The 11027-nt window shown below is 49.2% G+C and overlaps 1 protein-coding gene across 1 annotated transcript; it reads right to left on the reverse strand.

Annotated features, from left to right (window-relative positions):
- Positions 1 to 5762: 5762 nt before the first annotated feature.
- NR0B1 (nuclear receptor subfamily 0 group B member 1) lies at positions 5763 to 10459 on the reverse strand. The gene is made up of 2 exons (XM_034998566.1): positions 9268 to 10459; positions 5763 to 6010 (listed from the first exon to the last, which is right to left on the reverse strand). The coding sequence occupies exons 1-2, from the start codon at positions 10457 to 10459 to the stop codon at positions 5766 to 5768; spliced, it is 1437 nt and encodes a 478-aa protein (XP_034854457.1). The 3' UTR covers positions 5763 to 5765.
- Positions 10460 to 11027: the final 568 nt, after the last annotated feature.

The following is an 11027-nucleotide window of genomic DNA, read 5'->3' on the forward strand; positions in this document are numbered from 1 at the left end:
TAGGTTTATCTTACGTCCTAGTGGGGTGGAAAGGGTTGCCCAGTGGGGTGGAAAGACTCAGTAGAAGGAGCTGGAAAGAGAGCTAGCCATCTGGGGACTGAAGAAGGAGAAGCAAAACTGGAAGGAATACAGAAGTAGCTGTAGGAAAGGGATCCAAAGAGATCAGGATTGTGGGAAATATGGAGAAAGTTTTCCAAATAATCTCTGTAAATACCCACAGGAGAGTCAACTTGAAACATCTGCTGTGGCCAGAGAAAACTGTAGGATTGGCATCAGCCAGGTGAGAACTCTTCGGGTTCCTCTTCCTCTTCCTCGTTGATGTCTTCCAAGCCTGTGGTCCTCAGCAAATACGGAGGTAGGACTAGAACTACAAAGTGCAGGCAATGAACTTGGGAAAGCCTCAGACTGGGAAAAAATGAGCTGTCAGCTTTCACTGGTTCTGAGCCGGTCATCGGTGGACTTTCCCCCTCTTCAAGGATCTGGTGGATGGAAATTGGGGGTTCAGTGAACTTGAATGGGGTGAAAATAGTTGCATAGCTATTTTCATTAACCTCTCACTGAAATTTAGCCTCTCCTTTAATTATGAATGAATGTAACACCACACAGAAGTATTAGCATTAGATGTGCCGAAATGAATTAACCTAACAAGCCTGGGAGCATTATCTTTAGAAAGGCCTGCCGGCAAGGCTGACCCCTGACTAAACCTAGGAACTATAATTTCAGGAGAATTCCCACCCTGCGCTGAGTGATATGGGTGGTTCTCTGGGCCTACATTGTGCTGGCCATGTGACTTATGGGGAGCACCTGCTTTCCTGCTGGGAGTCTGGAGTTCTGGTGCCTGCTAGGTAGGTGGTGCTCATGTGACCAGCCCCTAGTAAAAACCCTGGGCGCTGAGTCTTCCCATGGGCTCCCCTGGGAAGAAGCATTGTAGGCATGTTGCTAATTTTTGTTTGGTGGGGAAGGCGGGGGAAGGGGGAAGAGTGCACCCTGGATGACCTCTCAGGGGAGGGAGCAATCGTAAGGAAGCCTGCATGAGGATTCCCCCAGACTCCACCTGTGTCTTTTTCCTTTCTGTTCTGGCTGTGTATCTTCACTGCATCACCATAACTCATCGTAGCTGTAATCACAGCTACTGTAAGGGCTGTGAGACCACCTAGCGAAATATTTGCATGTGGGGTAGTCTTGGGGACTTCCAACACAGTGGTGGAATTTGCTAACTCACTGAAAGACAGCCACAGTGTTATTTTGGGGAACGGGGCGGGGGCAGGGAACGAGGATCCCCTGTAGGTGGGTGGCTGTGAAGTCACTTTCCATGGTATGAAGCAGTGCTGCTTGTGATCAGAGGCAAAAGTTACTGATGCAGTGTCAAAATAATCCATTCCTAGGAGAGGGGGCTCGATGGACCCCCCAGCTATCTGGGGCCACGCAGGCTATGGCCCATGCAGTGAGGGAAAAGCCACCACAGCCTGGGTGATGATTTGTCTCTCTCCTTCCTCTGGGCAGGGAGAGAAAGGGCCCAAACATAAACATTAGTTTGTGGTTGCTCTCTCCTCTAAGGGGGAGGAAAAGAGGCTGGAGCAAGGCTTTAGATAAACCAGAGGGAATAAGAAAGAGGGAAAAAAAAAAAAGTAGCCATTTTTTTCAGCCTTGTCGCCGCTACTGCAGCTGTCCCCGGCGACCCCGCAGTCCTGTTGGGTTCTCCTGTGAACCTTGGAAATGGCGAATTTACTGCTAGGGGTTTGCATAAACTTGTAATAAAAAAAAAAAAAGGAATTTTAAATCACAGCTTTGCATTTTGCGGCTATTGCATCTGGATATATGATACAAAAATAATGGAGAATGTTACATGCTTTCAATTTCATAAATGCTAGAGGGCTCATCTCAACCAGGGAAGGCTGCAAAAAAAAGTGCAAATGGGACACAGCTCCCTTGCTTGTTGTCACAGGTGGGCGGATTGAAATTTAAACTCTTAATATTGGAAACAGGTCTCTGTAATTGATGAATCTCTGCTAGGGTTTTGCCTATTGGAGTCTCAAGAGAAAAGGAGCCAATGAAGATACACTTTGGAAATTTTATAAAGCATTTTTTAATTTTGCTAATGAGTTCTTGAAAAAATCAGATTTCTGACCCTCGGGAGCTGATGATTTTTTGGCCCCTGGTGTGCACATTTTTGCATGGGGCAATTTGGACCCTAAGACTGACAAGGAAAAAGTGGAAAAGCTTGGCTTGTCGCTTGGGCTTGGAACACAGGCACCTGGCCCTACAGTGTCTCAGCTTTGTTGCTCCTGTGCAAAAGCTGCTGGCTTTTTGATTTACTGACTTCCCAGATGCTATTTTTCTGGACCTGACTCTAAGTTGAAACCTGATACCCCCCGCCCTGGGTTGTTTCCGTGCCGGCGACTGAGCAGACACAAGCTCGAGGAACAGAAGTCAGACTCTGGGACTGCTGGCAAGTTAGGAGCCCCCTCTACGGGGTCGTAGTTTTGAAAATGTGGTGGCTGCTGGCTGAACCAGCTGGGTCACTTGCGGATGTCTAAGGAACGGGCTTGTTCTCGAATGAGACCATATAAAATGTAGCTGCAGAAGGACTCCATGTTTCTGATGAGGAGCCTGACTGCGTTCCGAACCTGTGATTCCTGTTGAAAGCTGCACCCTGGGGGAGTGTGCCCCCCTGCCCACCTCTGACCACATTCTGGAACCCCTGGCGGGGGGGGGGGGGCGGGATGTGTCACTGCTGCTGGCTGTGTTCTGCTTTCCAGATCGGTTGTGATTTGCACAAGCAGCGGCTTGACGGCCCGCCTCTAGCGCGTGACCTTTCTCCCGCTGTACACACCTTGGTAAGGCAGCTGGATGGGGCAGGGCAGCTCTCTCCAGAAAGGGACCGATCTTCTCTAGGCTGCTCACCGGAAAAGTGATCAGGACAAGAGGTCTGGGGAGAGGAGGGGTTACGTAAACCCATTTTTAAAAAACATTGAAAACTCAGGATTTCACCCTGACCATTTCTTTGCCCTGGCTGGTTCTTGAATATGATGTGTCTTTCTGGTTGAGTAGTATAAAAACGTTATCCTGTGAAAATGCTTGTGTCCCTCTCGCACACAACCCTTCCAGATGAAATGTCTGGGGAAAAAAATGATTAGGAGAAAAAGTAAAGCTAGGATTAGTCAGTGGGACACACTGATGTTGCAACAACAAAACCTGGGTATATGGGGAGGCACGGGGTGTGGGGGGGTCTTCATGATCTTGGTTTTCCAGAACTGCTCCGCGAAGCTTTTCCCTCTTCCTGAAGGAAAAGCGTGCTGCCTGTGCCTGAGCTCTTCGGAGGACGGCCAAGCCCAGGCCGCATGCGACAGTGTGCCGCTGAGCTGGGGCTCCTGCCCGGTCCCCGCAGAGCACCTCCACGAGCAGGCCACGGACTAGCGTTGCTGACAGAGCTCCTCGGAACTGACCCCCTCAGGCACTTCGTCTGCAGGGCACCACTGAGAACCCTGGGGCGGGAGGAACCACACAGGGAAGCCACACTGGGGGCCCCGTTGGCGTGTAGTGCATGACCAATGCCTGGCCTGCGTGGGGTGGCCGAACTTTGTAAACTCTGTGTGTCCGGGGACACATGTACCTTCGGGGACTGTATTTCTTGGATGTGTGCCCTGACCATCATACACTGCCTCAGCCCCTGGAAGGCTTGGGGACAGCTTCATCTTACTTGCCAGGCTGTGCTGGGCCAGAACTGATCCCTCAGGCCAGATTAAAACAAAACAAAACGAAAAGGTTCATACAGGAAGTGATGAAGGAAGCCACCTGGCTTTGTAAGACAGAGCTTTATGGCTCATGGTCTGTGTTTTAACTGGCTAAGTCCAGAACCCCCAAAAGGTGTATGTGAGATCAATACTGTAGGTTGGCCTCAGCCTGTTGGGTGGAGTCCTGCTGAAAGGTCTGTAAAGACTCCTTGGCCATGGGCCAAGTGAGTGGGTTATGCAGACGAGTTAGCATAGCAAGAGTGAGACAGCTATCATTAGAACGGCCTCCTTGCAAGGCCAACCCTTGGCTGACATCTGGGAACCTTCCTTTGGGGAGTGTTCCTGCCTTTCCCTAACTCGTAAGAGTGACTCACTGGGCCTAGAATGTGAAAACAGTGGGGTTTATACCGAGCATTTGCTTTCTTTCTCTGTGTTTGGAATTTTGGTACGTGGTTGGTGAAAGGTGTCTATGTGAGCAGCCCCCAGTTAAAAGCCTGCACTCTGAGTCTCAACCTCCCTGGGCAGAAATATCACGTACATGTTGCTGCATTTTCTTTGCTGAGGAAGAATGTATGCTCTGCATGATCCCTCATGGGAGGGGGAGAGCAAATAGCAGCTTGCGCATGGACACATGGATTCCTCCAGACGCTGCCTGTGCTTTTCCCCCTTATGATCAGGCTATGTATCCTTACCACATCACTATAACAAGTCTTAGCCCTGAACACAACTGTATGCTGTGTCCGTGAGAGCTTCTAGCAAATTTGAATGGGGTGGTGACCTTGGGGGTCTCCCAATACAGTCACCAATGGAAATGTTGCATTTTCTTATCATACTGTAGATGTTGTAGATTATTTTGAAATTTCAATTATATTGATGACTGCACCTGCCACCAGTTTACTTAATGTATTGATAAGGAAGCATATACATTATACATTTTAAACTTTTAAAATTTGACATTTTTACTGTTATATTTTGACATAATTCATATCCTTTGTAATTCTGAGTATTTTATTTGCTGCATTATTCTGAGAGCCTTGATTCTCAGATGTCCAGGCATTTACCAGGCTGCCAAAGGGGTCTGCACATAAGTTGAAGACTGCCTGCTTTGGGTTACTACCCTGGGCTTAGATGTATTAATCACTAATGGGCAATTTCTTACCTATAAGTGAATAAACATTTAGTGCCTTAAGCTTTATCTAGGGAGAAGGAAGAACTGGTTCTACAGATTACATGTACTGGGGCAGCAAGAGTCAACAATAAAGTCACTTTATGATTTTATAGGATGCTTCTTCAATGTGGTAGTTACATATGTATCTTAAGGCTGAGATACCACTAGGAGTTTATAACAATGTTGAGCTTTCTCCAACTACAATGCCCCTTTATAGAAGCTGCTTGTTGAACTTTATTTATTGTATCAAGTCTCAGACTAAATTTCCGAAAAATCTGGCTTTCAGGTGTTTCTGTGATCAAAGATTGCCACTTAACTCCAGTTGCTCCAAGGACCGTCTTCCATACGGGAAGTAGAAGTGAAGACAGAGCCGAGTCAACCCTCACCAATCCTGGCATGCAATAATATTAAATGTCCAGATGCCACTTACAAAGATAACTTAATGTCTGTTTATGTTCATTAGGTTTTTTATATTTTTTGAAGCCTTGCTTAAGCTCTGAAATTTTTTACAATCTAGTTAATAGTCAATATAACATTTATTATAATTTAATATTACAAACGTGATTTTAGCAGGTTCAGTGGAGAGTCACTAAAGGTCTGATAATAGCTTATTAGAGCAGTCATCTGCTCTTTCCTTGGACATGTACAGAGATGTGTTACCTGCTGGCACATATTTCTCCACCATGAAACTATACGGATCAGAGGATTTGCTAATTGTCTACCACTAAAGTTCTTCTTTAATTGAACACAAAAGTAAGCATATAAAAATAAGAAACTTTATTTATCATTTTTTTTAAAACACTCTTCTGCCTGTGACTCCTTTTTCTTACATGGTCAACTGCACCTGTGTGGCCCCCACGCCTTCATGACCTCGCACAGAGCATCTCCAGGATCATATCATCCATGCTGACGGAACCAATGACGGGCCTGAAGAACAGTTCCACGATGACACTGGCATTGATGAATCTCAGCAGGAAGAGGGCACTGTTCAGTTCGGCGAACCTGGCCTCCTGCCTCCTGTGTGTCATCCTGATGTGGTCCATGAGGATCTGCTGAGTTCCCCACTGAAGGCCCTGAATGTACGTCACGCACTGAAGACCTGGCAGGTCTGGAGGAGAAAAAGGGAGAAGAGTCTCTTTATTGTGAACAGCTCACTCGGCATCCTTAGCTCATTTAGATACGTCCATTTCTGCCCCTTCCCACATTAAACAAGAGTTCAAGCTCCCTGCTTAAAAGGGCTTTCTGGAACAAGGACAAAATGCCAAACCCGTTCTAAGTTTTCAGAAGCAATGCTTCTGTCTGAGAATGAAATATCATCTAGTCATTTTATAGTCACTGTGTTTGTATCCTCACATGTAAAAACTGCTGGCCCTGAGCCAGCACATGCACATTTATTCACTGTGACAGTAGAGTATCATTTAATGAATTACGGCTCCAGTTCACTGTAGAAATAGGAATACATTAAGATTATTTCAAGAAGTGAGCACTTGACCTTTTACCTATGGGAAACAGGCCATTGTAGAATGACTACAGGTTTTGCCAGATGACAAATATTTCAACATCCTCCCTTGAATTTCCCACCAATACCATGATTGCCCAGCTGATGGGGGCAAACTTCACAGCCGCAGTGACCCATGAGTCTCATTATAACTGTCTGCTGACAGGCTGATTTTAATTTTGAGTTCCAGAGTAATTTAAGAGATAACACTGGCCATTTAGCTCATTGTACCATGGTTTCTGTATTGGGGAAGAATTTTTTTAGAAACTGATTTTAATAAATATTGCAAAAGCATCTTTTAAAAAATACTAAAGAGGTCTTTAAAAGCACTGTCTTACAGGTGTTAAAAAGTAAACCTGTAAACATCATCAATTTCAACATGGTTCAAAAGTAACTTTTCAAACAAGGAATGCCTGACCTTCTTGCAGTATTATGTGATAACCCTTCTAAAAGTGAATGAAATACAATGTAGGAAACATAATGTGCCTGTAAGTTTTATAAAGATGGTGTTAAGGGGAGGCTGCTTTTAAAAGTTCTTTGATCCTGCAGGACAGTAATACTACTGTAAAGTTCTTTAACTTGTATTTAAACAATTACCAATTTTACAGTGCTGTTTAAGCGATGTCAGTGATGATGGCAATCGTTTTCCTTCCCTTTCCTACAGAATCCAGCAGTAAAGTATTTTCAAAGCACCATGGTGACCAACAAAGTAGCAGGACCAGCCTACGTTCTTTAAAAAATAGTAATGGTAACAGGCGAGTCATTCCTATCATAGGCAAATAGGTCTAATAAGAGGAGAAGGAAATTAGGCCACATCTGTGCTCCATATTCCATTTCTGACTACCCCGCTCCACACATTAACAATCCCCTACTACCTACACTCATTATCCAGACTTGAGACCCCATTTTATCGTTTGAATTCCATTGATGAGGGGAAGAGGAGGCTTGCATCAATCTCCACCAGGAATTTGAAGTTCCTCTAGTCTGGATTCATGGCTCCTTAAAATGTCCTCTTGTGAACTCCCTGTCCCTTTCCTCTGCTTTCAAAACACACCCTCCTTTTCCATTGCCCCCCTCCAATCCCCTGGTAAAAGGCAGGCCCATAAAGTAAATTCGGGAAAGAGAAAATGTGGAGAGATGACTCCACAATAAAAAAAAAAAATGTTTACACATAAAGATCAGAAGATACACAACAAAAGGATAAACATCAAAGAAAGGCCACACGCTTAGCAGGTGCATTTGTGTTTAAAATACACTCAGTTTAGTTGATTAAATTCACAGTGAGAGGATTCAGAGAAGCAGAGAGAGAGAATAAGGGAGATGCATGTGTGTGACCAAAGTATGCTAAGCAGGGTGGAGGGAAAGAAGCAAACTAGTGGAATGTAAAGTTCTGGAAGCTGAGCCCCAGCCTTTGTTTTGTATTCCAACAGAACAAGGCCCAAGGGAGATGTTTAAGAACACTGGCTGAAAGAGCAAGACATGTATTCCAAATGATCTTAAGAACCACCTTGGACACTTACTACAAATGCAGATTTACAGACCCTGGACCACAGCTACCGTATCAGAACCTCCAAGGAGGAGCCTGGTAAGACTTTGAACAAGTGCCCCCCTCCCCCTATGGACAGGCAAGTTTGGAAAACAAGGATATAAGCAAAAGTTGACCTACAGTGATCGCTGGGATGAGCTGAAGGCTCTAGGTCTTGAAATGTGAGTTCTGAGTGAAATATCATCCTATTAAATATTGCTCTCTACCCTTTCAAAAAATGCTAGGCAGCAGGCAGGGACATAACCAGAGACTTCTGGTGTTAGGGAAAAGAAGGTGTGGATGGAGCATTATACAAACTATCCCAACTCAAGCTGCCTGGAAACTTTGTGCCCGCTTGTGACCCTTTTGGAAGGATTCTGGTCGAAGACAACTCTAGTAATGGGACATACTCAAGAAAAAGTGCTGGGTGGTCCACGGAGATGTTCTCTCACGATTTGGTTGGACTCTGGCACAGAGTCCAGCACCTAACAGCCAGCCTGGGAAGTGTGTTGCCACAGACATCCCCTGGGGGCCAGGAGAGCCATGCTCCACGACTCACTGGCCATTACTATGGAGTAAAGTCATTTGGGACTAGGCTCCCTAATCTGGAAATGGGGTGGAGTAAGGGTGAAGGGCAGAGGGGCTTGATTAGGAGGTCCCTAGGGTCTCTGCAAGCTCTAACAGACAGTGCTCCCACTCGCAGTCCCTAGCGTTTTTTCCCTGCCCCTTGGGACCCTGATACAGACACTCGGAGGATGACATAGTCCAGCTGCTTAGGACCATAAACATGATCATTCAGAGGGAGACCCACGAAAGGCTAAGTCCAGTGTCCTGCACGACAGTGTCCCCCCTGGGAGGGGGGGGGGTGATCTAGGACTCGTTAACTAATGTTTCCTTTCTTACCAGCCTGAATAGATTTCCTCCAACAGAAAGGTTCTAGTAAATTTCAGAACTGCATCGCAGAAAGACAAGTTGCAGAATTTGCAGTGAACACCAACTTTTTTAATAGCTATACTACCGGATTCAAAAGACTAGAGGAGAAGGACCAGCCCCGTGCCTCGATGGCACAAACTTTTCCTTAGTAACAGAAAGAGGTAGAGAGAGAAGCAGTAAACCTCAACAAACAATCCCCCTGCGCTCTGCTGAGTGTCCGGCAGCAGCCCACCCCCGAGGAGCGCTTTCTGGAGTTCCCCCAACTCTGCGGAGTTACGCGGGATTCTTCGCCGGTGCCCCGACCCTCCCCCGACCACCGAGAACTCTTCAGTGCCTGCGCCTTCGGGTAGGCACTGCCCAGGGTTTTTTCTGAACAGAGAAAAGCCTGCGCCCGAGGCCGCGCCCTTACCCGGGTTAAAGAGCACGGTCCCCTTGAGGTAGGCGTACTCCTTGGTACTGATGTTCAGGCTCCAGCACTTGGCAAGGAAGCACTTGATGGCTTGGACTTCAGCGGCCGAAGGCAAACGCCCGGCCTCGGGCGGCGATACCAACGGCGGCGGCAGCGGCTGCAGCTGCAGCTGCAGAGGCTGCAGAGGCGACGGCTCGTCGCCCGCGGTCTCCCGCCGCCTGGTGGTGAGGATCTTCTGCAGCACGCTGGGCTCCGAGGTGTCTACCGTCTCAAAGTTCAGGCGGTCCTGGGCCAGCTCGAGCATGAGCAGCGGCGCCCAGCAGTTGCGCACCAGCACCAGCTGCTGGTCCAGAGGGAGCACCTGGAAGCAGGGTAAGTACTTGACAAAGCGCAGCGTCCTCAGCAGGCCGGCCGAGGCTGCCTCGCAGACCACCTGTGGACTCTTGAGGGCCACCCGCCGCTGCGCGCCACTCGGGGGGCCCCACCAAGGGGCCGCGGGCTGCGCCTCGGGAGCCCCGCGTGTCTGCTTTGCGCTCGTGGGCAAGTGGTGGAGGAGGCTGCCCGGGCTCGGGTGGTCTTGCCCGCAAAAGCCGCAGCGGTACGGGAGGGCCACGGCCGGCCCGCCCGGCAGCTGCCGTCTGCCCCCCAGGCCCTGCGCGCCGTAGGAGCGGTCCCACCACGCGCCCCCCGGCCGCGCCTCGGGCGCTTGCGGCGCCACGTGCGTCTGCTTCGCGCTCGTGAGCAAGCTGTAAAGGATGCTGCCTTGGCGAGGGTGGTCTTCACCGCAAAAGCAGCAGCGGTACAGAAGCGCCGTGGTCCGCCCGGCAGGCAGCTCCTCTCTGCCCACCGGGGGCTCCGAGCCGCACGAGCAGCCCCAGCACGCGCCCCCCAGCCGCGCCTCGGGCGCCTCCGGGGCCGCGTGCGTCTGCTTCGCGCTCGTGAGCATGTTGTAGAGGATGCTGCCCTGCCGCGGGTGGCTCTCGCCGCAAAAGCAGCAGCGGTACAGGAGCGTCACTGCCCGCCCACCCGGCAGCCCCTCTCTGCCCACCGGGGGCTCCGAGCCGCACGAGCAGCCCCAGCACGCGCCCCCCAGCCGCGCCTCGGGCGCCTCCGGGGCCGCGTGCGTCTGCTTCGCGCTCATGAGCATGTTGTAGAGGATGCTGCCCTGCCACTGGTGGTCCTCGCCCGCCATGGCCCGCGGTGCCCGGAACCCAGCTCTGTCCGGTGGCGGCCGCCTGGGATCTATTTATACCAAGCACACACGCACGCGCGTCGGCCGTCTCCGCCAGGGCAAGGGCGCGCAGGGGGGCGCGGCGCTGTGCTTCGGTGTGTTCGCCCTTGACCTCCGCGGCTCAGAAGGGGCAGATCCGCCTCAAAGGCTGAGAATGAAGGAGGAACGGCGGCACGGGAGCTCCTGAACACTTCCTTCTTTCTTCTCATTACACCCTTCCCTGCCTCTGGAAGACCGAGCAGAGAGCAGGGAGCAGGTATTTGGGGGCAGTGTTCCAACTCTTTCCGTTGAAACCTGGCATCTCATTTGCTCCCTTTATTGGAAAGGCAGGGGTGCCTAATAAAAGGAGGGAAATCTATTTGTGCCATCTTTGAATACTTTCATTAAGTGATCAAACTTTGTATGACTTTTATTTTGCATATGGATAGGGAAGTCTCATTTTCAGGGAACTTGAAAAGTACAGACCAGGGACTAGCAGTATCAGCATTACATGGTAACTTGCTAGAAATGCCTAATCTCTGTTCCCAGC

Source organism: Mirounga leonina, unplaced genomic scaffold (assembly GCF_011800145.1).
Source record: "Mirounga leonina isolate KUSES-001 unplaced genomic scaffold, KU_Mleo_1.0 Mir_101595, whole genome shotgun sequence".
In the NCBI taxonomy this organism is placed as follows: domain Eukaryota; kingdom Metazoa; phylum Chordata; class Mammalia; order Carnivora; family Phocidae; genus Mirounga; species Mirounga leonina.

Bases quoted from the DNA above. Each gene is read 5' to 3' on its own strand.
- NR0B1 (XM_034998566.1), bottom strand. From the start codon at position 10,459: ATGGCGGGCGAGGACCACCAGTGGCAGGGCAGCATCCTCTACAACATG. The intron at 6,011-9,267 runs GTAAGGGCGCGG...TTTCTCCTCCAG, and splicing joins GACCGTGCTCTTTAACCCGG to ACCTGCCAGGTCTTCAGTGC.